Source organism: Labeo rohita, chromosome 16, assembly GCF_022985175.1.
Source record: "Labeo rohita strain BAU-BD-2019 chromosome 16, IGBB_LRoh.1.0, whole genome shotgun sequence".
Lineage (NCBI taxonomy): Eukaryota > Metazoa > Chordata > Actinopteri > Cypriniformes > Cyprinidae > Labeo > Labeo rohita.
Genome location: NC_066884.1, coordinates 10,514,895 through 10,542,713, shown reverse-complemented (window position 1 = coordinate 10,542,713; position 27,819 = coordinate 10,514,895). Strand labels below are relative to the sequence as shown.

Sequence of the window (27,819 nt, the reverse complement as noted above, 5' to 3'; positions counted from 1 at the left end):
AGAGAGGCTGTGACCAAATGAAAAGACGTCCGTCTAGCCTTAAAATCCAACCCAAAGTGACTTCATCTGCATGACTCAAGTAGTTCAGGAATCGAAAGGCCTAATCTTATCAGCACAGCATGTGGTTTAAGGAAATCGATGCCTGACCTCAGGAAAGCATTACGAGCGAGCGGTAAATGGGCCTCTCTGCGAAGGCTCTTCTTCTGTTCAGAACCTTCTCATCTTTCAAGGGATCAACAATTAATAATTGCTTTCTCTGCTGCTCCTTAATCTCATCCACTCCTCCCACCTCCCCCTCAAAACGGGCAAGAGATAAAGAGAGAATGAGGAGGAAAGATGCGAAACAGGGTATGAGGAGTCTTGTAGAAGCAGCAGATGATAAAGCTGCAGTTTTGGTGGTCCATCAATTTCATAAAGACACCAAACGCAAAGTCATTATTTGTGAGTAAAGGAGAGGACCGCTGGCGCCAGCAAGATTTGATTTCAGTGGCAGAAATTGGATTAGCAGCCATTAAGGGCCTCCTAACACATACATTTATAATGCTGTGAAGAGATGCGTAACTGCAGCCAGATTCCCTTGACTTACACCATGGACAGTATGTCTGGAAGGAGATCCAGCGAACCTGGCAGAGCACACAGGGGGAATTCATGAAACCGTTGAGTCAGTTTTACACACAGCATTTCAGCGCTAAACCCTGTTTATTCATCACCGCTACAATCCAGTTTTTCTGGTCTAATTGTGTCCAGTTTCTATATAAATTAAGGTAATTATAGGTTATGCCTTTCTGTTCAAAGGTGAGAACTAATTTGCTGGTGTAATTAATGTTATCATTTTCAGAACTGTGTAACTTTTATAGTGATCAAAGCAGTAGTAAAATCAAGCAAATAAAAAAGATATCAAATAAATAACAAAAAGATTAATTGATTGAGTCCCTGCGCTTTATTTTGTCTTCTTTTTTTCTTCTTTTTTAATTGAAATAATTTTATTTCCTCTTCGCAATATATTGTATGATTTCATGTGTAATTTCTTATTTTCCAATAGGCAAATAATAATTCATAAAAGGAATATTCATAAAGGAATAAATATAAATCCATAAATTTATATACAAAATGCATATAAATACAAGAAATAATAATTTGAATTATCCTTTAAATATAAAATAACTGATAACACCAACATTTAAATAATTACATTCATTGTTAACAGCAGTATTTGAATAATACAAATAAACAAGTAAACAGTATTTTAATAATAAATGATGACATCTGTCAGTTATATAATACAATATTTAAAATGTTTAAAATATTACAAGTAAACTACAAGTACATTATTTTAATAATAAATTGCCATCAGGTAGTTATGCAATTATAAATACTGCCATATAGTAGAATCAATGCAGTTATTGACTTTTTATTATCATCATGTTGTGTAGCTAAACACTTTAAATAAATCAAATATTTACAAGTAAACTACAAGTACAGTATTTGAATTATTTTATGTCATTAGATATTTATACAATTAAAATACTAATCTCTAGTAGGATTAATGCAGTGATTGACTTTTTACTAACAGCTTGTTGTGTAGCTAAATGCTTTAAATCAATTAAACATTTACAAGTAAAATAATACAAGTAAACTACAAGTACAGTATTTTAAAAATAATTATGTGATCAGATAGTTATACAATTAAAAATACTGCCGTCTAGTAGCGTCAATGCAGTTATTGACTTTTATGTAACATCTTGTGTAGCTAAACACTTCAAACCAATCAGATATTTACAAGTAAACTACAAGTACAGTATTTAATTATATATTATGTCATCAGATAGTTATACAATTAAAAATACTGCCATCTAGTAGGATCAGTTCAGTAAGTGACTTTTTATTAGCAGCTCATTGTGTAGCTAAACACTTAGTAGTTGAACTACTTTAAATTATGGTTCGCATGCAGCTTAAGTTACAGTATTAAAGCAGTTTCCCCAGCACTTCCCTGAGAAGACGATCCTTTATAGGTAGAAGTCCATCTTGCTAACCAGCTGACAAGAAGCTTCTCTGCACAGTGTCACTTAGCCTAACAAGGTTACTCTGGATCATACCTCTCTCCCCTCCTCTCTCTCTCCCTCTGAAGCTCTGCTTACTATCAGAAGGAATGATTTAAAACACATGCATTCCGAACTCAAAGCTAATGTCGAGATTAGGTGGGTCATTATTGGCTTAATTCTGCGCAACGGCAGAAATGTCGAGAGATTGAGGAGCAGGTGAGTGCACCACATTGGTTCTTTGAAGATATCTGTGATGATATAAATCTGGTGGTTAAAATTGCACTGTATTTAGGTCAAGCACATACAATGCATTTAGAGTGTCAAGCTCAGATAAGGTTATTATTTAAGTCTGATGAATTTTATAATGTATTTTTGCCATTTTACTGGTGAAATATAGTGTAAATGATTGTGTACCAGACTCATGTGGGGCTATCTAACAAATCTATCAAAACAGCAGAAGACACTGAAATTTGCTTTCAGATAATATATATTAAATATATATTAAAGTTCATTTATTTTTAAACCCACTTCCGAATTACTTTTGTGTTTTACGTACAAATAAATAATTATAGAAAATAAAAATAATGATGATGATAATGATGATTAGGTTATAGATTAAGAAAACTAAAAACAAAATTTAGAAATGTAATTGAAATAAAGTTCTTTAAAGTAATTTGTAGTACTAAAATTATTAAAACAAAAATAAAAATATATTAAAGCTAAATGATACTACTACTCCTAATAATAATAAATGACAAAAGCACATAAAATTCAAATGTAACTAAAAATTGAAATTATTAAAATGATAAATTTAAAATTTTGTCTTGATTTAAAAATATTAATTTCTTAGTTTTATTTTATATTGAAGCAAAGCTGCAGAAGACATTGAATTTTGCTTTCAGATAATATATATTAAATATATATTGAAGTTTATTCATTTTTAAACCCATTGCTGAATGGCTTTTGTTTTACGTTAAAATAAATAATTAAAGAAAATAAAAATGATGATGATGATGATTATTATTATTATTATTAATATTATTAATAATTAATATTATTATTACTATATTATTATATTATAACTATTATTATTATTACTATATTACTATTTTATTTAAAAATTAAACAAAAATTAGATATTAGAAAAGTTTTTCAAAGTAATTTGTAATACTAAAATTACTAAAACAAAAATACAAATATATTAAAGCTAAATAATAATAATAATTAATAATAAATGACAAAAGCATACAAGAACATTTAAAATTTAACTAAAAATGAAAATTATTAAAATGATACATTTCAAAATTTGTCTTGATTTAAAAAATATTTCTGTTATATGATTTTCTTTGTCGTGTTTTTATTTTATTATTATTTATTATTATGATTTTTTTTTTTTTTTATATGGGAGCAAAACTGCAGAAGTAATTGAAATTTGTTTTCAGAGAATATATATTAAATACATAATAAAGTTTATTTTTTAAACCCATTTCCCCATGGCTTTTGTGTGTTTGTTTCACATACAAATAAATGATTACAGAAAATAATAATAATAATAATAATAATAATAATAATAAGTATTATTAATATTATTATTATTATTGTATTATTGTATTATCGTATTGTATTACTGTATTGGAAAAAGACAAAATATATCAAGAAAATGAATTCATTTATTATATATAATACCTTTCCCCTATTTCATATTTTAAATGGATGCCTTGAAAAGTCACTTTGAATAATATGTGCATAAAAAGGCAGTTATATTCTGAACAATGCTACTACAGCATGCATATTACAGAGTAAAGTCTGATTACAAATATACGGAGATATCAATCTATTCATAAGTCAGTCAATCACCTGCAGACTTGATCGGAGTCCACTATAAGTTTCCACAGCAATGCTGGCTGCCCTCTATGCCACACAGAAGCTGATATGCCTGCCACCGCAAACCCATTGAGAAGGCTGCAAAACAGCTTCTGTGGTCTCCTATCTCCCTGCCTGACTCACCCCCACATCTGTGCTTAAGTACATAGAGCCGTAGTCTTGTGTCCCTCACAAAATGAGGCATAATTAGCTTTAGTTTCATTTAATTACTGCCTAAATGTTATGTTACATTTCTGACGAGCGACATAAAAAGCTTCCACAGATTTATCAAAGAGAACCTCCGCGCTATTTTAGCAAGCATCCAACGCTATTACCAACCAGCACTGAGAAAATCGGTATAGGATGACAAAAAAAAAAAACATCAAGGGAATACCACATATTCAAAATTTGTGTCATATGTCACAATTTCACAAACGAATAATTTTTGATAAGGCTACGAGGTAAAGCTATTTTCTGGAGTCGCTTAAGAGTATTTAAAACCCCAGCGAGCCGCTTTGATCTGTCAGATTTACGTAAACATCTGTTTCGTGCTGATAGAAAGGAGGAATGATATACTAGCGTTGGTTCTTATCAATTCAGCTATCGTCGGTTTGCGATGAACATCTCGGAATGTTTAGTGTACTAAGAACATCTTTTGTTTATAGTAGAAAAAGCCGGCTTCTAGAATTAGCTCATGATTAAGGCTTCTGTCTTCACCGACTTATAAACCAGCAGGAAAATATCTCGTCCCTGGAATCCATCACTTTTCACTTGCTCTGGGAGTACGCAGTGTTTAACTGTACAATTACTGTATGTTTAAAAGCACATTTTCATGTTTGCCCTGAAAACAGAGAGGAAGAAGAAAACATTTTCAACAGCTTTGCCAAGGATGTGACCTCGTCACACTACAATTACACAAACTATTTGATGGAACATTTGTTTTCCATTTTACTCCTGAAGCTGCATTTCCTGCGAGTGCTGTGGGTGATGGGAAGCACGGCCTGTAAGTGTGTGCGTCACGGCAAATGAGAACATCGTAGCCCCCCTATATAGGGGCCAAGCCTCAGATTTTGTCATGTACTGTACATATGGATGCAGAGGTAATACTATTTTACACCACGATGTGCGGTTGTGTTGGCAGGAGACCGAACGTTCGTTGTGAATTTATGGGAAACAGTTGGGGCCGCTGCCACCACTGGGGCTTTTCAAACTGAGGTCCATGTTAAATTCATACAATCTAATCGGTTCCGCATATAAATACACTCCGAGGCGCAGCCATACTATAAAGCAAACCTGTAGGCAACATCTTGAGCCGAGAACATACCTGTTGAAGGCCCGTCTGGGCCATATGTGTATATGTTTCTAAGTTATACAGATCTGTTTGCTTCGTTCCCCAAGGGCACTTCTGGAGGATGTAAGAGGAAATTGTGCCGCATGACGTTCTTTATATCTCATTGCAGAACAAGGCCTTCGATCTCCATCTCCAAAGGGGAATGAAGAGGAAATCTGCCTTGTGTCTCGAGCAACCGAGTGGGTTTCTACATAAAGAGGAAGTGCCCATGAGGCAGACAGGCTCTGTGTTAAATCAGACAGGCTTATATACTAAAACTGAAGACGGTAGTGTGCAAGTGTGTCAATTTAAGAAATTCAAAGACTTTCATCTGTCTAAACGGGGTGCTTGTATTCTTTCGAGACGGCTTAACTTTAAAAAGAGCAATACAAAACTTGCTTGCATCTGTGGGCCTGTGGGGCTGTGAGGTGTGTTTAATGTTTTGCGGATCTAGGTGCAAAGGTTCCTGTCAAACCCAAACCACTCACCTGAGTGGATCTGACAGCTTTTATCATGTGCCTACGGAGCCTCCCTCAACTGAAACGCCCCGGTGCCAGTAATTCCCTTTGGTTCTGCTAAAGTACTTCTGCTAAGCTCTTTCAAGGCCCAACAGGGTCAGGGGTTTCACACCACAGCAATGGTAAGAAAAACAGGAACATGTCAGGGAAAAGATCCAAGAGTAACTGGAAGGTAGCAGGGATTTGTCCTACATCCAGGTATAAAGTATAGGGTGGAGGGGGACACTGAGGATTTCTTTCATTGCTGTAAGGCAACTATACTGAAATTACAATACTGAATAAAATCTGCATGAATTCAGCATAAAGAGTTTCTACCAAGAGCAAATGCACCATTTAGACTGAAAATTTGAAAGTAGATTTTTAACTTAAAGCCATGGTTGGGCGAAATTCAGAATTGACCAGTGTTGGGCATGTTACTTTTAAAAAGTAATTAGTCATAGTTACTAGTTATTTCTCACAAATAGTAAATGAGTTATTAACTGAGTTTATATTATTAGTTTATATCATTATAAAAGTAACTAAGAACCAGGCAAAGTAATTATTGTGTTACTTTTTGTTTTATAAAAAATGTTCAAATATGCCATAAAACTTGGATGCCCCCAATATTAAATATGTGAAATGAATGAAATTTAAATGAAATGAATGAAATTCTTAGTTTACTCACCAGACTACACTGTAAAAACAATTTGTTGAGTCAACTTAAAATAAGTTGTAACCTGGCTACCTTAAAATTTTAAGTTCAGTCAACTCAAAAAGTTTATTCAACTTGAAATGTTTAATTATACTAAGTGACAACTTAGTATAATTAGTATAACAAATGTTTGAGTTAAATCAACTTAAAATTTTAAGGCAGCAGGGTAACAAATTATTTTAAGCTGACTCAACAAATTGTGTTTTTTATTTTTTACAGTGTAATATTAAATATCTGATATACTATTTTCTAAATCCCATCCTCAACTCATTAAGAAGTACCAGTACTTAAATAGAAACCTATACAAAGTAGCCAGAAAGAAATTCAAATTTTAAAGAAAAACATCAGACGTACTTAGGGGATTTTGCATCTAAACTCTTCGTATATAAATCTTAATGGCACAGTGGTGGTCCTTAAGATATTGTTTGTAATTTAGTGTTACTGTTAAAGAAAAATAGGAAAAAACTAAAAATAATACTGATAAGATAACAAACTACTACGAATTCTACTCCTAATAACAATGTAAAACGCACCATGGATTAATGAGTTGCTGGGCTCATGAATATTAATCACGTTGTCTGCGGTCACTTGGACTGATTTGTTGAAATCAAAACAGGATGATAATAGGTGAGCGCCAGCCAATGAGATTTCCGTTTGCATATTAGTTCCTCTACTACTACCGGAGAAACTGGCAGTTCTTAAAAGCTGAAGAAACACAAAGGAACTCATTTGACATGTAGTGTCAGTACTGTAGGATATATTAGACTCTCTCACTCTGTATCTTTCTTTGCGTGTGTGTGAGACAAAGAATAAAATTATTATAATATTATAATAAATTATAGTAACGCGGCATTTTATTGTCAGTAACCGTAATGTTGTAATGGGGCAAACAGTAATTCGTTTAATTACTCGTTACTGAAAAAAAAAAAAAAAAAAAAAAAATGTATATATTATAGCATAGTAATATGTATATGCTATTAAAATCAGATTTCTTCATCCTGTTTGTTACCTCAATTCAAATTGAGGAACTGAACTGAAATCTCAGTTTAGTTCTGAATAGCACACAGCTCTGTTTACAACCCGTCTGTTTATTTTGGTGCATTTAGCCAACTGTAAATCGACACAGTCTCTTTTGGTTATCCCCTGCTGTGTGTATGCAAGCTTGGATGTCCAAACACCTAAAAACACAGGAATCTAGCAGCAAACGACACTTTGTTTTATCTGGGTGTCTGTTTCGTTGGTCCAAGCCTCTGGATGTAAGCGGGTCAGAAGCCACAGCTTCCCTCAGTATCATGAGGCTCTGATTACAAGCTGTGATGTCTCAATAAAAATGCCCGAGAGAGAGAGAGGACAGAAGATTTTAGCGGTTGAGTTGGTGCAACTGTGCACCAGATGTTGAAAGTCATACCCCGCTCCCAGCTAGCCCCGAAGAGGGGGTGGTCTAGGCCTTGCCAGTGTGTCCCACTGATATTGCGGGCACATGAAACGGAACCTCGGCATACACACTATCAAAAGTTGAGCTTATACATTAGTACTTATGTGTGGGAATGTATGAATGCATGTTTATTGAAGGCTGTGTGGAGGAAGTGTCTTGCCTGTCATGTGTGATGTGTGTACGCCTGTTGCATGTCTGTGGAGATGAAAGCATGTGTGGGGCCTTGCGGAAGGGCATGCATTGGGCTACACAGAGGCCTGGACGACAGAAGGGCAAACGCTGAATGATTGCAGCCTAATTAGAGTGATGATAAATCTATGATACTATCGTGAGACTGAATAACAAGACAGACAGACGACAGATAGATAGATAGATAGATAGATAGACAGACAGACTGTAGAGAGATAGACAGACAGACAGACAGACAGATGATAGACAGACAGATAGATAGATAGATAGATAGATAGATAGACAGACAGACTGTAGAGAGATAGACAGACAGATAGACAGACAGATGATAGATAGACAGACAGATAGATAGATAGATAGATAGACAGACAGACAGACAGGCAGACAGACAGATGATAGATAGATAGATAGATAGATAGATAGATAGATAGATAGACAGACAGACAGACAGACAGATAATAGACAGACAGACAGACAGATAATAGATAGATAGACAGACAGGCAGACAGACAATAGATAGATAGATAGATAGATAGATAGATAGATAGATAGATAGACTGTAGAGAGATAGATAGACAGACAGATGATAGATAGATAGATAGATAGATAGACAGATAGACAGATAGATAGATAGATAGATAGACAGACAGACAGACAGACAGACAGGCAGACAGACAGATGACAGATGACAGATGATAGATAGATAGATAGATAGATAGATAGATAGATAGATAGATAGATAGATAGTTAGATAGATAGATAGATAGACAGACTGTAGAGAGATAGATAGACAGACAGACAGACAGATAATAGATAGATAGACAGACAGGCAGACAGACAATAGATAGATAGATAGATAGACAGACAGACAGACAGGCAGACAGACAGACAGGCAGACAGATAGATAGATAGATAGATAGATAGATAGATAGATAGATAGATAGATAGATAGATAGATAGATAGATAGATAGATAGATAGATAGATAGATAGATAGACTCCACATTTAAGGTCCGTGCCTGTGGGATGACGACAGATTCTCCATATAAAAAAGTCAGCAGGATCATGGGGGTGTTTCAATTATTGCTCTCTGAAGACAGTTGCTGACAGAATGACAGGGGCCATATTTATTTTGGTCAGAGAGCAGGGCACTTTGTGGGGAGTTAATCAGAGACTCCCCTTTCCCCCCTACAAGGAATGTAACTGTGAAGAAAAAAAAGTGAAAAAGACGGCCAGGGACTAGTAATGACTTTCACTCCCTGTAGAAGATTTACCACCGGCAGAACTTCTTAAAGACCACAAGTATTTAGGCAGAGGGTGTGACACAAACTGTAAAACAGGTGAGAAATTGCATGAACTGATGCGCATCCTGACTGACAGCTATGACTTTTATATAATTTCTAATGACTGCTTTGATGATCTGCTCTCTCCAGTAGGGAATATAAAGGTCTCTCATTCTAAAAGCTGCAATCTTCTGCTATCAGGTGGGCAAGCAAAGTGACTTTCAAGTTAGAGGGTACCTCTCAGTGTAAACACAGTGCTAAACATCCAGCAGATTCTAGAGTGAGATTGAGAGTACTTATGAAGCTCAAGCCACACATGTGCTTATCAGGTTAGCAAAGTTATCTAGGCAGATTGCTTTGATTATTTCTTATTTCTTAGCTTCAAAAGCTTGTAGATATACAAAGTATAGTAGTCCTTTTCCACTCAAGTAAATAAAAAAGTCACATTGTGAGATATGAAGTCAAACTGTGAGCTATAATGTCACAATTATGAGACATAATGTAGAAAAGTATGAGCAATGAAGTTGCAAATGTGAGAAATTGTGAAATTTACAGTAGCACAATTGAGAGACATGAGGTTGAAATTACATTAAATACACTGTTATTTATTTATTTATTGATTTCCTTCCATGCAAAAGTAACTGAATTTCACTTAATCAATATGAAATCATACTTCAAGCCACTTTTGTTCAGGTAAAATAGACAGAGGATTGATTTTAGATTATATTTTTATATCTATATAACTCATGACAGGCAAAACCATATATATATATATATATATATACAGAATATATATAGTGCCAAAAATTCTTTCTTTAAAAAAGCCAATCCAAAATCACAAAAGCTGCAATTAGTGTACTGGAATATCAATATCTCAACAATCTCTTATGAATAATTCAATAAGAATCATTAAGAATCAATAACTATTGACAAACACCATTTACTTTTGACCTCCCACCAGATGCCCTTTCTCAGACACTTCATCTTCAGCCGGGCTTTAAATGGTCATTTACATTTGGCAGACCCTATCCAAAGCAACCTACAAATGACAAACAGTCTGAAAAAAGTGAGCGATTAATCATACAAAGCCAATACCATTAGCGTTGCCACAACACAATGTTAAGAACAAGAAAAGGGTATAAATGGACATGGCTGGAGGATATATGGGGGCTGCTGTGTGAATGCAAAAAAGCATGTTGGCTGTGAAACAGTGGCCTCCTGCTCTTGTGTCAGTCCTGCGGAGTCAGCTAATTAAAGAAAGATTAGTCCATTGGCACACCAGTCACAACAGACCTGGGCGCAAGGCACGGATAATCACCCAACACACCAGCCAATTAGTGAGCTCCACTTGCCCTGGGAAAGCAGCGCACGCTGCGCTCCTGCTCTCTCCAGTGATAGCCTGCAATATTACCCAGGCGCAATTCACCATTTATCATTCCTGAATTTCAACACAGAGTCAGGATCTCATCGGGAGTCGTCATCTGCAGATCACTTTCTCCTGCAAGAGGCCCAAGTTTTAGTGGGAAGCGTGAGCCAGCCTGACAGTTATTAAATAAATAAGTGCAAACACACACTCTCGCACTCGGCAGCGGCGGCGAGAGGTGTCCGCTATTTGTTTTGGAGGGGCACTCGGTACAGGACGAGCGTAAGAGACTCACATAAGAAGTGAATTAGTTGTGTGTGGAAGCTCGCATCTGTAGCAGGAATGTTTGACACTCAAAAGACGTTCAAGTATGGATTTGGATTTTGGTTTTCCAAACTAAACACAGGCCCCGAGTCAGATCACGGCGCGTAATTAAAATGCTCGGAGGACAAGGTTATCCTGCCAAGCCCCCAAATTTGGTCCGCTAACTAACCATAAACACACCAGTGCTGCGCAAAGCCACGCACACATTAAAACGATACTCCGCCAGTGTTTTCTCTGTGGCACAGAGGGGCATGCCTTGCTGCGGGTCTCGTCCTGCTTCCCTCAATAACAGATTAAAGGCAATTACTCCTCTGTGGGCATCACTTTACCATAGTCTCCATCTGGCTCCCAGACTGGCCCGGACTGACAAGCTGAGGATTTGGGGGGGTATGGGTGGAGCTCTTTCTCAGTGCTACTGGTGGCTGGATATCCATCCATCCTCATCCGAAGATGGGAAGGCAAATAGCGCCTCTGCAGCCACTGATCTCTCCACAATTTCTAAAGGGAGTATTAGATTCAAGATACAAGAGTGCAAGGCATATAAAAGTATACTGAGGGGATTAAATATTGTTCCTTTAAAAGGAATTCAGAGTATTAAGACGTGTATGGCTTAATGTAACATAAATTATGTTTCTTACTGAAATATGTAGTAGAAAAACCATGAGAAATTTACGTTATTTTAAAAATCCACAACGTTTTATACATATTTTGGACTATGGGGGTGCTATTATTTTGATTATGTGAAATGGTTGCACTCAGTGAGCTACTGGCTCTACGTGTTGCTATTTTTTAGCGCAACACAATGGATAAGCGTAGGCTTAAACCAAAAGCTGTACCATTGATTTTCCCCCACAAGGAGTCTAAACAAGTCCATCCGCCTTAAAAAACTCCTTCAGTGGCTGCGGCGTCATGACAAGCGGCATATTTACATCCTGCCAGGATGGCATCTAGCGTTTCTCGTCTCTGCCACTTGTAAGTTCTTTCAGTAGCTGTGGTCTACTATAAATCACAAAGCCATCAGGGCTAAAGTAGAGAGAACAAAGACAAAGTCTTTAGGAAGTTTTATTTGTCCACAAGCATCTTCCCATTCTTTTCTCCTCTTTTTATCACTAGGAAAGCAGTGAAGACTTACACTGCTTTTCATTGCCCTTCAAACTGAAAATTACTACCAAAGCCTGCACAATGTGGCATCGTATCAGTATTTTATTTCTGAGTTCACCGAGTGCAACCATTTCACATCATTGAAATACTGGCGCCCCCCACAGTCCAAAATATGTATAAATAATGTGAATTTTTAAAAAATTACGCAAAATTTTCATGGGTTTTCTAATACATAGTTTGGTAAGAGACAACTCCCGCGGTTCCCTTTTAGGCCCCGTGGTGCAACATTTACATCGACACAACATAAAGAGTGAAAGTGCAAATACCAAGATAACATTTACAAGAAATTAAATGATAGTTCACCCAAAACGCATGCATTCCAAACATGTATTACTTTCTGAAACAAAAGATGATCAGTTGTTTCTGTCCATACACTGAAAGTCAAAAGGGTCCAAAACGGATCAATTCAAAACTTGTCCCATGCCGCACTCAGTTGCCTCAGGACTCTTGAGTCCTGCTGACCTCTAGTCCAAAACAATATTTGACATTAATGACACCAATGTAAGAACAAAAAAAAAACAGACATGTTTTTTTAAATACCTGCCTTATACAGGTCATTAAGTTTTGAACCCCCCCAGGTTTACATACATCAAATTTTTAAGCTCAAATTGCAGTTGTTCGCTACCTCAATTTAAATTTTGAAAAGCATTCTCAATTTAACTCTTGCAGGAAGCCAAAGTGGCTAGATCCTACATTTAATAGTGACAAAGGATCATAAGTTACCCATGAAGGACAAGGAACTGTCACAGATATCATGGCATATAGGAAAAACTACTTGTTTCTCTTGTTTCAGAAATGGGAAATCAATGGCACCATGCAAGGCTCTTTGGCCCCAAGCTATAGAATCTAGAAACCACAGAAAATCGTTACGAGAAGTCAAGCATGCATATCATTCTGCTATGAAGTCTCACTTGTTCCTGAACTAACATTTTTCCCGCTAGAGCCACTCGTAAGTGGTGCAGACGTGGTTATGAATGCACCAATATGCCATTCAATACACCATTCCTAGCTGTCTGAGAATCTGAAAGCTGCTTTGCTATGAACAGCAAAATTATCCAATAAGTCTCAATGTTGTGTTTGTGTCTGAACTTCAGTCATGCTAAATCCAATGTTAGGGAATTACTACTAGGATTAAGCAAATGAGTGGAGGCAATAACAGTCTTCAATCAGAGTTGTTTACACAACATTTAATACAATTGACACTAAGTAACCTGCTGCAAGTTGGTTTCAAAAAGGCAGAACCTTTGTAAAAAAAAAACCCTTTGCGACAGGAAGGAAGGAAAATCTATCCTCAGAACAGTGATACTACTGACAGATGCTCCCTGCTGGAATATCACTCTACAGAGCACTTTCATGGCAGAATTATCTTAGCATTGTTCTCTCTCTCTCTCTCTCTCTAGCGTGGCTGGTCAGTCAGTTGATTTGATGACAGGGGCCGGGTTAGGTGCAAGCTGAAGCTCAGCAGGCATTTCATTTTCACAAACAGCCGGGCGACTATTAATAAATTGTGTTTACGGCCCACTCTATACAACACCCTGAGGAGTCCCATCACGCTGCCAGAAAGAGGCTCTCTAGCCTGCTGGGAGAAAGCGTTGGCCCGGCAAATGACTCTCAGATCTTAAACAGATATGTGAACAATGGTGATATTCAACAATAGTTAGCAACAATACTGATTAAAAACAGCGTAGGTGATTTGTTTCAAAAACATTTTTGTTATGCTGGTTTGAAAGTCTCTTCACATCCCGTCAGCTATCCCAAAGGTAAGTGGTCTAAATATATTTATATCATCTGTGGAAGATGTAAGACCATAAAATGTTCATCCAATGTTATTTAATGTTCAACTGAGAGTCACTAAGTAAAGAATCACAATGAATCAAATCCCCCTCCCCAGGTTATGCTTGAGGCTCTTAAGTAATACTAACCCTCAATCTAAAGTAACTGTAAATATCTACAGAAAAAAGGGCGTACTACTTATTGTTGCACTGGTGCATGTGAGTAGTTTGAACGACTGGTGTCCAGATGTTTTCCTCTTCTCTTAAGTCGCACATGCATCAAGTGCAAGCTAGGGCTAAATGTCTGTAAATGATGTCCAGCAACATTTAAGCTTATAGAAATGCAAGCTGGATGATCAGATAAAACAATGCCAGAAATACATTCACATGTAGAATTCCTCTAATGTTATTTACCTTCTCGTATTTCCTGCCTCTGTCTAATCCATGGCAATCTGCAAGGTCTGCTGTTACGTAATCTTATACCTATTTCCACAGGCGGGTGTCTAGTATCTGATGTTATGTGCATTATGGTAACGGGGTCGTATTCTAGCACACTCCCCAGACAGTCACCTTTTACCTCTTTTTCCTCTTATGTAGAGCAATTTGCCCGGCAGCAGGGCGTACATAAACTTACACATGCGTACATGTTTATAGTCTGGCTGTAATCCTATTTATGTCTCACCAAGTAATTTGTTATATTGCAGAGCAAAGCTGTCGTATTAGGTAGCATTCAGGGACTTATTTGTAAAGTCTTTGGAATCCAGTGTAATGTAAAGGTCAGTCGGGGCTATGTTATCCTGGCCTCTCGTTTAATGAAGACTCTAGGCCAAGCACCCTTATCCTTATCTAGAGGCTCTGGCTACTTCCTGGTCACCCGTGCACAATCATTTCTCTGATGTACCTACACTGGGATGTAAGGCAATGACCACAACAACATTATTTCTATAGAATATCTATAGAAATTAGCAGTATTTCTCAAGTAAGTTTACTAGTAGTCCCTGAACATCAGTTCAACTCAATCAGTGTAGTCATATTTACAGTCCTATTTTTGTAGTGAATCAAAAACATACAGCATGACTAGTATAGCCTGATTAACTATCAAATGACTCTTATGAATTATTCCTTTTAGTGAAACAAAAAATATACTTCACAACCTGTATAATCCAATTCACTAACAAAAGACTCTTATGATGTGTAGCCTGATTCACGTACAAATGACTATTATTAATCTGTTCTTTATTACCTTTATTCATTTATTAGCTGGTTGTTGTAGTGAATTAAAAACACAGTGCAACCAGTAAAGCCCAAATGAGGAACTAATGAATCTTTTGAAGTGGTTCTTTTTAGTGAGTCAAAAACATACAGTGTGACCAGTGTACGCATGATTCATTAACAAATGACTCTTCTGATTCTGTTTTAGTGAATCATAAACATGCTGCACAACCAGTGTAGCTTGATTCATGAACACACAACTCTTTTGAACAGCTTTTTTTTGTGAATCAATAACATGCAGTGTGACCAGCATGATTAATTAACATATGATTCTTATGATATTGTTTTAGTGAATCATAAACATGCTGCACAACCAGAGTAGCTCGATTCACGAACAAGCATCTCTTTTGTACAGCTTGTTTTTGTGAATCAAAAACATGCATTGTGACCAGAGTAGCCTGTTTCACTACCACATGACTCTTATGGATCAGTGTTTTTTAGTGAACCAAAAACATGATGCACGATCAGCATAGTCTAATTCACAAACAAATTATCTTTATGAGCTTGTTCTTTTTGAATGAATCCAAAACATACAGTGCTACTTGAGTATCCTGATTCACAAATAAATTACTCTTTTGAACTGGTTCTTTTTAGTGAATCAAAAACATACAGTGTGACCAGCATGATTCATTAACAAATGAGTCTTATGATTCTGTTTTAGTGAATCATAAACATGCTGCAAAAACAGTGTAGCTCGATTCATGAACAAACGACCCTTTTGAACAGCTTCTTTTGGTGAATTAAAAACATGCATTGTGACAAGAGTTGCTGGATTCACTAACACATGACTCTTATGAATCAGTTCAAACATAATGCACGATCAGTGTAGTACAATTCACAAACAAATTATCTTCATGAGCTATTCCTTTTAAATGAATCAACATACAGTACAAATTGAGTAGCCTGATAAATAAATAAATAAAGAGTCATCATAAATAAATGACTCTTTTGAACTGGTTCTTTTTAGTGAAACAGAAACATACAGCATAGTGATGTATGATTCCCATACTAATGACTCGTAAGAGGGATTTTCTTTTAAGTAACTGTTCAAAAACATGAGTTACCACTTTGAATCAGTCTGTCAAAATATTCACTTGTCATAGTACATCTCAGTGGAAAACTCATGCTGACTTAGTAACTCATACTGACCATATTACTACGTAGGACCTCCATAAGCTTACTTGCAAAGTGATTTCTAAAGGTAACAAATGAACGGCTTCACCCCGTGTTCAGTTAAGACTTTAACAATGGCTCACTGACCTCAGATGAGATAATTGAGACCAGTAACCATGCATCACAATGCCAGTTTTTAATTAAAGATGACTATAAAATACTCCTGGAAAAGGTCAAGAGGAGCTAAATTAGGGAGGGAAAAATTCCTGTGGACAGACCCAATGTAGGGTACAGAAGGAAGACGTGCCAGAGAATCACTATTTCCAACCTTCCTTCCCCACCTTACAACCACTAAATGGGGAAAATGGCCATGTGACATGTCTGATTCATATTCACTCAATCAGCACCTCTCTAAAGCAACTCTCAGAGTGTCTATGTACAGTACAAATGTAGGCCTTTTCAAATGATTTAAGTGAAGATGAATGGATTCCGCTTTAACAATGCACTTTTTGAAACTGGTAATACCTCACAGAACAAAATTCAGTGGCTGTGACCTGATACTGAGGCGGACATTATGGAAATGTAGATATAGTACAAGACTGAGGTACCTAAATAAACAGTGGAAACTGAGTAAGTTCAACTTTGTATTGCCTCAGGTCTCTGGGTTGACAATTAACCTTTCCATAATCAGTCAAAAAAACGTTTGCATGTGAATGTGTTGTCCTTTACTGACCTCCGAAATTGAAATTACATGTGTACTCGGTGTGACAGTATCATAAGTCAGTGACCGCAAAAAGATTTAGGTTTGTTCAGGTGAGCAGGGTGAAAAAAAACTACGAGGAAACGTCTCGATTAATTATCATCGTGAGTTTTCCCTGATAAGCCCTCCTGAATACGGTAATTATTTCCACGAGTAAACTTGGCCCATCTCTTCTCAAACTAAACACTTTATAAAATATGTTTCCTTGGCTCTATTTACTCAAAAAATATTTTCCCTCCGATTTGACTTCTCGTTTTAGTGGTAAAATACATGCACCACCTACCGCAAATAACTCTCTTATAGAGAAAGGAAACAGAGTACCATTGAGGAAACCTGCACTTCATACTTTAAGGAATTCCACTGGGAGGAGAGGAGAATAAGTGAGAGAACACATACGCTCTCAAGAAAAGAGAGAGAGAAAAACCTAAGGCGAGCTGGCTAAAGTGAGCATGGAAAAATACTAATAAATCATGAATGAAAATGCCAGTCGACACTGAAAACCCAAATCGAGGGGTTGAGGTCGGGCAGCCGACTTTTCGATCCAAAAAAATAGAGCTCAAGATTAAACAGGTGAGATACAGACGAAAAAGCCACAGCGATATTTCCTTCTTTGAGCAAAGTAGGTTTGGAAATCTAATGAAATTGACGATTTGCAGATGGAATGAATGATTTGTATTTTAAACAAGGGCTTGTATTGAAGGCATAAGCACATATGCTAATCCAATTACTGTACGCACACTCACCTCTCCTGCAATGTCGCATAGCCATTTTGCATCTCCTGGACTCAGCGATGGTCGGACATGGTATCGTGTCCTTTGGCGGCTTCTTCACAATATGCCGTGTTCGGGTTTCCAGACCCCACTTGAAACCACAGGTTTTGTTTCTTCTGGTGCAGGTCCCCCAATCACTCCACTGGCCCACCTCGCAACCCTCTAATTAGATTAAATAGAAACAGAATTTAGAGAAGTAGATGATGATGATTAAAACTTTCATTCATTGACTGATCAGCCACTATGTTAAACTGGTTTGACCACTTTGTCACTGTCATTCAAGATGGTCTAGCTAGTTTGAAAAAATTAAAGACCATCTTAGATTGGTTACAAACGCATTATCACGTTCATTTTCCAGTAGGCTTGTATAAAAGGTTTCCTTACCTCCACACTCCATACTGTCATCCAGAGGAGCAAAGCCCTCGGGACACTTTTCGAAGCAACGGCCCTTGTGCAAGTAAAAACCAGGCTTGCACTTTGTGCAGAAGTCTTTGCTGAAGCAGGCCTCACAGTTATCTATCCTACACCCTGTGAAGAAACAAGAGAGACAGACGTCAGTCGGGACAGCAGACAAAACCTCCTCATCTGGAGCAGACTGAAGGGTGGGGGAGGGGATTGGCGGGAGAGAAGGATTATGGTTTGGGAAAAAGGCATTTTGATGCCTTCTGTAGCTTTTCTCTTCAGGGGAGTGAGATATTCCAGTGCAGCTTCCTCTGACATGCATGCTAAGCCAGGGAGTGTGGGGTGTGAGAGTTTTAGGGCTGCATAGAACTCCAAAGATGTGATGACATCCGGAATGAGGAATTACCTCATCATGACCCCTTCGCAGAAGAAAGGAAAGCAGAACATCTCCAAGCGTTTAAGAGTACAGAGTTAGAAGGAAAGTATTGCTCTCATTCGCTCTCTCTGGACCGAGCAAGCGGTGGCACACCATAAAATCAGCATAAAATCCTCACTTGCATAAAATCTCAGCAAGACCCTAGCATAAAATCATTATTAACATACAATTTTAGCAAATAATGAACAAGAATATAGCATAAAATAATAATTGGTAGCATAGCACTTGATAAATTATAAAAAAGAACTTAGCATAACATTATTAGCATAAAAACTTAAGTTTTCAAAAAGAACTTAGCATAAACTTTGTATTAGCATAAAATCTAAGCAATTTCTCGCCAATAACTTGTCAATAAAAATATTAACATACATCTGAGTGTAGTTATAACACAAATTTAGCTTAAAATCGTTATTACATTATTCATTATAATCATAACATAAAAACATACATTTTCAGCAAGAAAATGACAAAATCATTACCACAAGATCGAAAAGATTAACAAAAATTTAGCATAAAATCATTATTAGCATAAAAAACAGCTGAATTTCAGCAAGAACTGAAATTATTATAATATTTAAAAAAAGATAAATTAACATTCATAGTGTAATAATTTGACAAATTATAAACAAACTCAGCATAAAATCATTTTTATCATAAAATCTTGGCAGTGTTTTGGTAGAAACTTTTCTTAAAATCATTAGAATAAAACTTTCAGAAACTTTCAACTTTCAAAAATTTTCAGCAAGACCATAGCATAAAATCTTACGTTTTCAACAAGAACTTAACATAAAATCTGCATTAGCATAAAAACTTAGCAATTTCTCACCAACAACTTAGCATTAAAATTATTAACATAAATATAAGTGAAGTTTGAACAAGAATTTAACATTAAATCATTATTAGGATAAATGTATGATTTATGACAAATTATGATCATTATTAGTGTAAGAATTTGACAAATTATAAACAAACTCAGCATAAAAAGACCCTATCGCAAAAATTCTTGAAAGGTCATAGTCTAGGCCTAAGTGAAATGTTCTAGTCTGGGACATCATGAGGTTGGGTGGAAGGGAAACAGGGGTCAAGACACTGTGAAGGAGGCAATACCGCCACACCGATCCTCCCACGCCCCGCCTTGCCACAGCATAACAAGGGCAATGTGCCAGCATGTCATCAAGTTGTGACTCTGCAAATAGCACGTCAGGCAAAGCGAAATTACATGAGCCACACCAACAGGGCGATGCGCTGGCCTGCATAATTAAAAGGAGCCACTGAGAGCTGTCTAATTTATGGCGCTTCTTAAAAGCTTCTTCAGAAGCCCGATTGCCTGATAGGCACTGAATCTCAGATTACAGCTGTCCACATCCATGTGAAGCTGGTTGCAGGTTCCATTCAGGTACATCAAGGCACCTTGTTTACAGATCTTCAGTGGGAAGTTGGTAATCTTTACCAGTCTACAGATAAACATGCATTTAAAAAAGAAGGTTTGCAAGTGAAAATCTGGCACATTACAAAGAGATAAGGCTTATGCTTTAATCTCTGACCCTCTCTGGGTTTCGTGAAGGTTCTCACCATCACACCCCCCTAATTAGACCATCTCCAGCTAACCAGCCTGTCTCCTCAACTACATTCCTTCCCAACAAACGAGTCCTTCCCCTTCTTCCTTTGAAACCCTAAAGCCTCCGCCCACTTCTCCTGATCTCTCACGCTTTCTTTAACCAGTCCAAACAATCTCATGCAGAGAAAATAACACACACATATTGCACTGCAAACAACCATAATCACCATCATTATCACTCCCAGGCCAATGACTGTGATAAGGTATTTTTTGACCTTTCGCGAAGTTTAAAACCAATATTTCTAGTCCCGTATGTTCTGGATGTCAAGCAACACTCCTTAAGCCTAATTACACACACAGCAGGCCCAACCTTAATATTTTATTGCTTAATTATTACCAGAGAGATGACAGGAAATTATGCAGTTCTGAATCTGCTTTGCCCTGCCAAAAATAAATAATTATTTATTTTTCCTTATATTATTTATTATTTTAATTATAATTTTTAAATGTATACATTTGTATACATTTAAAAATAATGTATAATGTATACAAAAAAAAAAAAAAATACTGATACGACGACCACAGCTACCGAAAGAGCTTCCAAGTGGCGATGGATATAAGCGCAGATTTAAACCAAATGCCGTACCATCGATTTTTTTCCCACAAGGATCCCAAGCTCCCCAAATTCGCACTGAGAAACTCTTTCAGAGGCTGCAGCGTCATGACATTTACATCCTGCCAGGATGGCATCTAACGTTTTTTGTCTCTGCCAATTGTAAGCTCATTCAGCAGCTGTGGTCTACTAAAAGCCTTAAATCTACTAGGGCTAACGTGGAAAGAACGGATCTTTAGGATGCGGATCTTTAGGAAATTTTATTCATCCACAGGCATCTTAACATCGCTAGGAAATGTTGAAGATCAATGAAGATTTACAACGGTTCTTTTGTTGCCCTTTGACTGAACATTACAACCAAAAGCTGCAAAATGTGGCATTGCATCAGTATTTTATTTACAGTTGCGTTGCTGTAAAAATAGCAACAGGTAGTGCCAGTAGCTCACTGAATGCAACCATTTGATGTCGTCTAAATAATGGCGCCCCCCCGGGCCAAAATACATATAAAACAATATGTTTTTTTAAAATGACTTAAATCTTTCATGGGTTTTCTAATACATATTTTAGTAAGAGACATAATTGACATTATATTAAGCCATAAACATTCATTTAATCAACAAGTTACAAAAAGTCAGCAGGCCTTATTATTGTTGAGCCCTATTATGGAGACTAGACTCGAACTTGTGGTCCCCATAAAAGCACCACCGATCCTATTCATATGCTTTCTAACTGCTAAGCCACGGTTGCAACAAATGTAATACAGACTTAGACTGAACTGACGAGACACACAGATTAAAGAGACGAGCCGTGTTGTCTCGTAGTTTTGCTGCAGGGCAAGAATGTAAAACACGCCATTCGAACAACAAAAAATACATCTTCATCATATCATTGTCTTTAACACCCTTGTCTTTACATCAGCCAAGACACCAGGGCAGAACTGCATCTTTTGTTTGATAAACACGTGCTTTGGCTGGTCAAGTTACGCTGTGCTGTAGAGATCTTGGCGTAGAGTCTGAGGAGAAGAAGAAGGCCACACAGATGGATCCACTCGCTTTTGTTCCCAAAGTAATCAGAGCTCTAGGAGTCTCTATGTCCCTACATGTCCAATCTATGACAGGGAGCAACAGCTAATAAATGAGCTTTGTAACAGAAAAGCCGCCTCTGTCCTCCGCCTGATATATTGCAGCCATAGGGAGGCTGTCATCACCTTTTGGATCGCTTACTTCAACAGGGAATTGAGGAGGAAAAAGCAGAAAGAGCAACTATTGGCACACGAGTCAGACAGTGACTGGACTGACTCGTCATGAAATGTCATTTGTCATCCATGATCATGTGCAGATGCTGCAATATCAAAAATCGCTGCGTTGGACTATCAGTTAATGCTATACATGCCTATGAGTGAATTTGGTTTGAGTTTCAAAAGGTATCAGTGAGAAGGTTTAGATTAGGTCTCAAAGCATATAACATACAATTTAAAAATGTAGATAGAGTTTGAAATCCCTGAGCCAGACAGAGCCCCATTAAAAAAAACGGTCCTCTACGGAGGTGAGATGCTACTATTCCAATATGATTAACCTTGGTGCCATTTTTGAAGGCATAGATGATAACAGGAGACTAATGTGATATAATTAGATCTCTTGTTCTTGCAGAGACATGGGAATAAGGATGGACGGTGGGAATCTGATGAAGGCCCGATGCAAGAGGGACAAAAAAATAAGCCTAAACAGAACATTAGAGGAAACTGAAATTGCCTACTCGGCTGCAAACTGTTGCTTGAGATTTATGTTTGTCCTTTTTTTCCACTTGGCTTTCAATGTGGTTTTCAAGTCAAGTGCATGTTGAGTTGAATCATCAAGCTTTAGGGGTGATCTAATCCTGAAAGACTTGTGGCAGGAATGCCTCTCTGCTGTGGTCTGGATGAAACAAAAAAACAATAAAGCAAATTATACTGTGGACATTCGAGCCAGTGTCATATTTGAGCGGCTGCGAACCACGTTGGCCAAGGCTGTTGAAAGTTTACTTCATTTTTAAGCAATTAAATATGTAACAGTAACTTATTTTCTACTAAAAATCGACTTTAAATCCTATATGGCAGGGCCGTGTAAACAAGGGGTAACTTTGGTAGTCGGCCCTGAGGTCACAGTAACCAATGCATAGTATTCAGCAGTCATCTGCGGTGCACAAGGGATGCCCATGCTTGGGGAGTGCTAAATACGGCCACATTTTTCCATTTCTCGTACTAAGAGTGCCTCGCTGAAAGAGCCTGTCCCATCTGACCTGCTTTGTTTATGGTGTGCATATCATGCGGTTGACTTTCTCACACCCAAAAATGTGCCAGTGGGTACAACAAGCCCTCTGGGGTTTCCTTGAGGACCTTGAAGCATCTATTTGCACTGTCTACAGGCAATTCCCTGCAAGAGAGGAAGCTACATTCAAATTTATTTAGATGCTAAATGATTTCGGCTGATTTTTAACCAGCTTTGTGACTTCTGTGGAAGTTACAGGACCATAAAATGTTTGTCCAATCATTGCATTCAGGCCAGTGTTTAGCCGGTGAAAAATAATTTTAGATTCCATTACAGAAGTGCAAGCCAAAATTCAAAGACTTGCCAAAATACACAGAGACAGACAACGGGGTGAAACAAGGGTAAACAATGGCAGTGTTTTTGCAAGATGGAGGATTTTGATGGAATGTTTGGGTTTCAGTCAATACAACAAACTTGCAGAGTTTCTTCTCGACAGGTAAGCTAAACTTAAAGTGAAAATGTTGAACTTCTGAGTCAAAGTAGCCTACTTTTACCCGTTCACTTTTATAGACATGTAAGTTTTGCCTCTATATGCATTTCTGCAAAACTGAAAAAACCTATATGTACGAATCACTGCAGTTTTCAGTTGAAATGGACACTAGGCAGTAAAACTCCAACAACTTTTATTCCTTTTCACACAAAATATTATTTACAGGTACAGAGTTTTGATTAATAAATCCTAATATTCACACAATTACTTGCAGAATATTATGGTATGACTTTAGGACAATTTTAACATCCTGCGTGATTGAAAACTGATACTTGTGAACATCATCACATATACAGCTTCATATGCATGCATTTTCTAATTCAGTGGGATTGCTCGGTAGCTCATGCGATACAGAGTTGCACTTGAGTGATGAAGAGCTCCATTACGAACCCCGTGAAACTATGGTTCGACAAAACATCTGCATTAACAAATGCGTTTTTATATTACTTTTGCATTTGTTAACACTATCGGGTAGGTTCAGGGTTGGGTTTGGTGTAGGGGATATTTCCAACATAACAGAGTATTAACCTTTAGCGACACTTCCTGGATATTTGAATTCTGAACAGCCGCAATATGTACCTCAAGCAGCGTTATAAAAACACAGCAATACGTGCCTGTACCAACATAATAAAAACGTGCCACGATCATGTATTGAACGTGTGTTTTAGCACCACTCTCTGGATATTTCACTTTGAAACTGCCACGAAACGTGCAGTAACGTACGTATTTACGTTTTTTTATTTTTGGACAAAATATTGACAAAATCAGGCCACACCCCCCAGTCAATCAGGGTTGTAAATTGGGCTAAAAAATCAGCCTCAAACTCTTCAAGTTTGTGGCCAGCCTAATTGACACTAACCACAAAAATGGTATATTCGAACTTTAAATCGCACATTAAAATGTATAAATGTCATTGCATCAAACCAAGTGGTTATATGTACTATAAGCTTAGTATAGGACAATGTTTGGCCGAGATACAACTATGAGATACAACTACTTGAAAATCTGGAATCTGAGGGTGCAACAAATAAAAAAAATATTGAGAAAATTGTCTGCAAAGTTGTCCAAATGAAGTTCAATGCATATTACTAACCAAAAATTAAATTTTATTATATTTACGATAGGAAATTTACAAAAAATCTTAATGGAACATGATTTTTACTTAATATTCTAATTATTTGTGGCATTAAAAAAAAAGAAAGAAAATCAATAATTTTGACCCATACAATGTGTTGTTGGCTATTGCTGCAAATATACCCATGCTACTTAAGACTGCTTTTGTGGTCCAGGGTCACATATATGAAACAATATATAACAGCATGCATAAATAAATAAAACTAATTTAAATAAAAACACATTTGTGCTTGTCAAACATAAGTGGTTAAAAGTTCAATTGGTTGGAAAGTCATTCAAAAAGTGGTTGAGAAGAAGTCTAACATCAATTGTTTGCAGATGTCACTTGGTTTGATGTTTTGTTTTTAAATGCAATAATATTCATTTTTTTTCAAAGTGTGGCCTAACAGTCAATTTTTTTGTAGACCACTATAATACAAAAAAATGACAACTATTAAAGTCTCTATAAATGTACAGTGTATTAAATTCAACTTTACAAGAGCCGTCTAAATTCTCGATGACTGAACAGAGCTGTAAAACTCGCTGGGTTGAGGATAGGTGTACCACTTACACTGTCTGGCAAATCGAATTCTCTTGTGTGAGAGTAAGACAGAGGTGCCAACGGCAACTGTTCGTTTGCAGGTCCCACATGACATCACTTTAACTGCAACCCATTCTTTTCCAGAGGGTACAGGACTCATTACCTCATTGGAAGGACGTATTGCGGAATTGCGTTGATTGTTTAACTACATTTGGGTACCACTGTAGGCAACTTAAAGTCCTTTCGTGTGGCTGAGGTCCACCGCGGTCCCATCGGATTATCAAAACTACCCGTAAAACTCAGAAGATTAGGAAGGTTTCGAACGGACTTACTCAAATGCCTGCGTTCGACTGTTTAAAACAGTGACAAAGTGGGAATAATTACAACAACAGAACAATAGGAATGGATTTTTACAACATCAGGGACGATAAAACATAGTATAAAATTGGATGAAACAATTATCCTTGACATGGGGGCTCTCATGTGGCACATATATTAGTCCTGGATGAACTGTGATACTTGAACTACACGTCTAGGATATTGGCAATCAGAAAGCTCTAAAAAGGATTTCCATATGAGTAAAGAGAGAACAGGGAACTTCACATGCGGACAAACTTGAGGTCATCTGGGGCCAATATCTTTTATTCACTGGAAGGCTGCTTACACACAGGCTATCAATCATGTGAAAAATAATTCATGAAGTCAAGAAGTCAGCATTAAAACTCACAGCCCTGCCTCCGTGAAGAGTAAGCTGGTAAGTACCTTGATGGCTGCTGTAAAGGTTATGGTTGAAACCAGTCTCAGCTTGCAGGCTTTTCATGTATCTGCTTAGATATCCGTGAGAAAGAGGGTGTGGGGGTTCCTTGTGGTGACACTGAAGGACTTCAAATGTAAAGGGAGAAAAGGAGGGTGCAAGATGGATGAGGAAGAGGGCTTTCACTTTAACCTGAGGAAAAACCGATGGTACCGTCGCACCATTTCTCTCTACATTCAGACTCTCCTTTCTAGCATTTATCTCGCCTTCATCCTTCCCACACTCTCTTTTTATCTGGTTAGCTTCAGTAGTAGGCTGCAGCAGTGTTTGGGAGCAAATAACCAACAGCAGAGAGGCTACTAATTTATGTCATATTTTATCACACACAGAGCCAAACAATCTAGTGGGATCAGGTAATAATTAAACACGCTCTCCAACTATGTTTCTCTCTCAAATAACACTCTAAAGACTGATTTATTTAGCAAATAGCTTCATTTGGATGGTTCTTTCTAACAAACTGGAATTCCCTGCACTGCACGTGTTCATTTTACAGTTTTCGAATCAGTTATGTAATTAGTTGCATTTACTGCAAATTTAAGTTTATTAATAAACTAGGTATGATGTTGCATTTATTTGATATCTTAATGATGTTTTTGTGTTAGAGAAATTCTGCTCTTAAAGGGATAATTCACCCATTTACTTGCTATCATGTCATTCTAAAGCTGTATGAGTTTGTTTCTTCTGCGAAACAGTGTTATTGGTATTATGAGTATTATTTACATGCTATTAAAGTATTTAGTAATGTTAATGAAAGTTAATAAAGTTAATGAACAGAACATTGTAGCATGCTTCCCATCCAATAAATCGCAATGAGCTTTGTGCTTTGTTACTTTTGATGTGAAACAAAGTCTGAGATATCAAATTCTCTCCATTTTATTACAGTATTCAAACAATAAAAGTCTTTTTGCGCTGTTTAATGTGGGGTGGAAGTGGCAGTATGAAACGCACATGAACATCTCCACCGCATTAATACCAGTTTCAGCACGGAATAAACATAAATAAACATCCGAAGGTATGCTGAAAGAAAGGGTGCAACTTGCCGAAATACGTATACTGTCTCATGTAATCTCTCAGTCAGTGTTTTAACCACACAAAGACATCTATATAACAGCTTATAAACAATATGTCACGTAACGTCACTTTTCCTCATAAAAAACATATTTGGTTACCATAAACTCTTTAATCAGCTAGGAAAATGAACCATATAACACTGTTTTACTGTTCTTTAATGTTTAATTTATGTTTGAATAAATCTGTCAAGTTTTTATGACAGCCACCATTTAAATATTTATATTTCAAAAAATGAATTGGAGAAGAAATATAATGATGTAACTGTAAAAACTCCAAGTGTAATTTGAGCCCTTGTATACAAATCAGCTCATTTTAACCTTAAAAACTATAGTAATGTAGGAACTGACTGTCATGTATATTTTACATGATTTTTTTTTCCTTGAGAAAATTTGCCATGTACTGTAATTGATATATATCCAAAATAACCAATACTGAATCAAATTTATTAGTATTTATTACTAATTTAAATTGTTTTTTTAATATATTTTCAGTTTTCTTCTTAATTTTAAGTTTTATTCATTTTATGCACTTTTTAATTAGTTGGATTTATTATTTCAGTTTTAGTAACTTTAGCACTTCAACTTAAACTT

General features: G+C 36.8%; 1 protein-coding gene across 1 annotated transcript in view; it reads right to left on the bottom strand.

The window, feature by feature from the left end:
* Positions 1-27,819, bottom strand: part of rspo2 (R-spondin 2) — a 69,636-nt gene that overhangs the window by 8,285 nt on the left and 33,532 nt on the right. Inside the window, exons 3-4 of the mRNA XM_051130356.1 lie at positions 18,270-18,413; positions 17,859-18,047 (exon numbers count right to left, since the gene is read on the bottom strand). Of these exons, the coding sequence (XP_050986313.1) occupies positions 17,859-18,047; positions 18,270-18,413 (333 nt within the window). The remainder of the gene's footprint in view (positions 1-17,858; positions 18,048-18,269; positions 18,414-27,819) is intronic.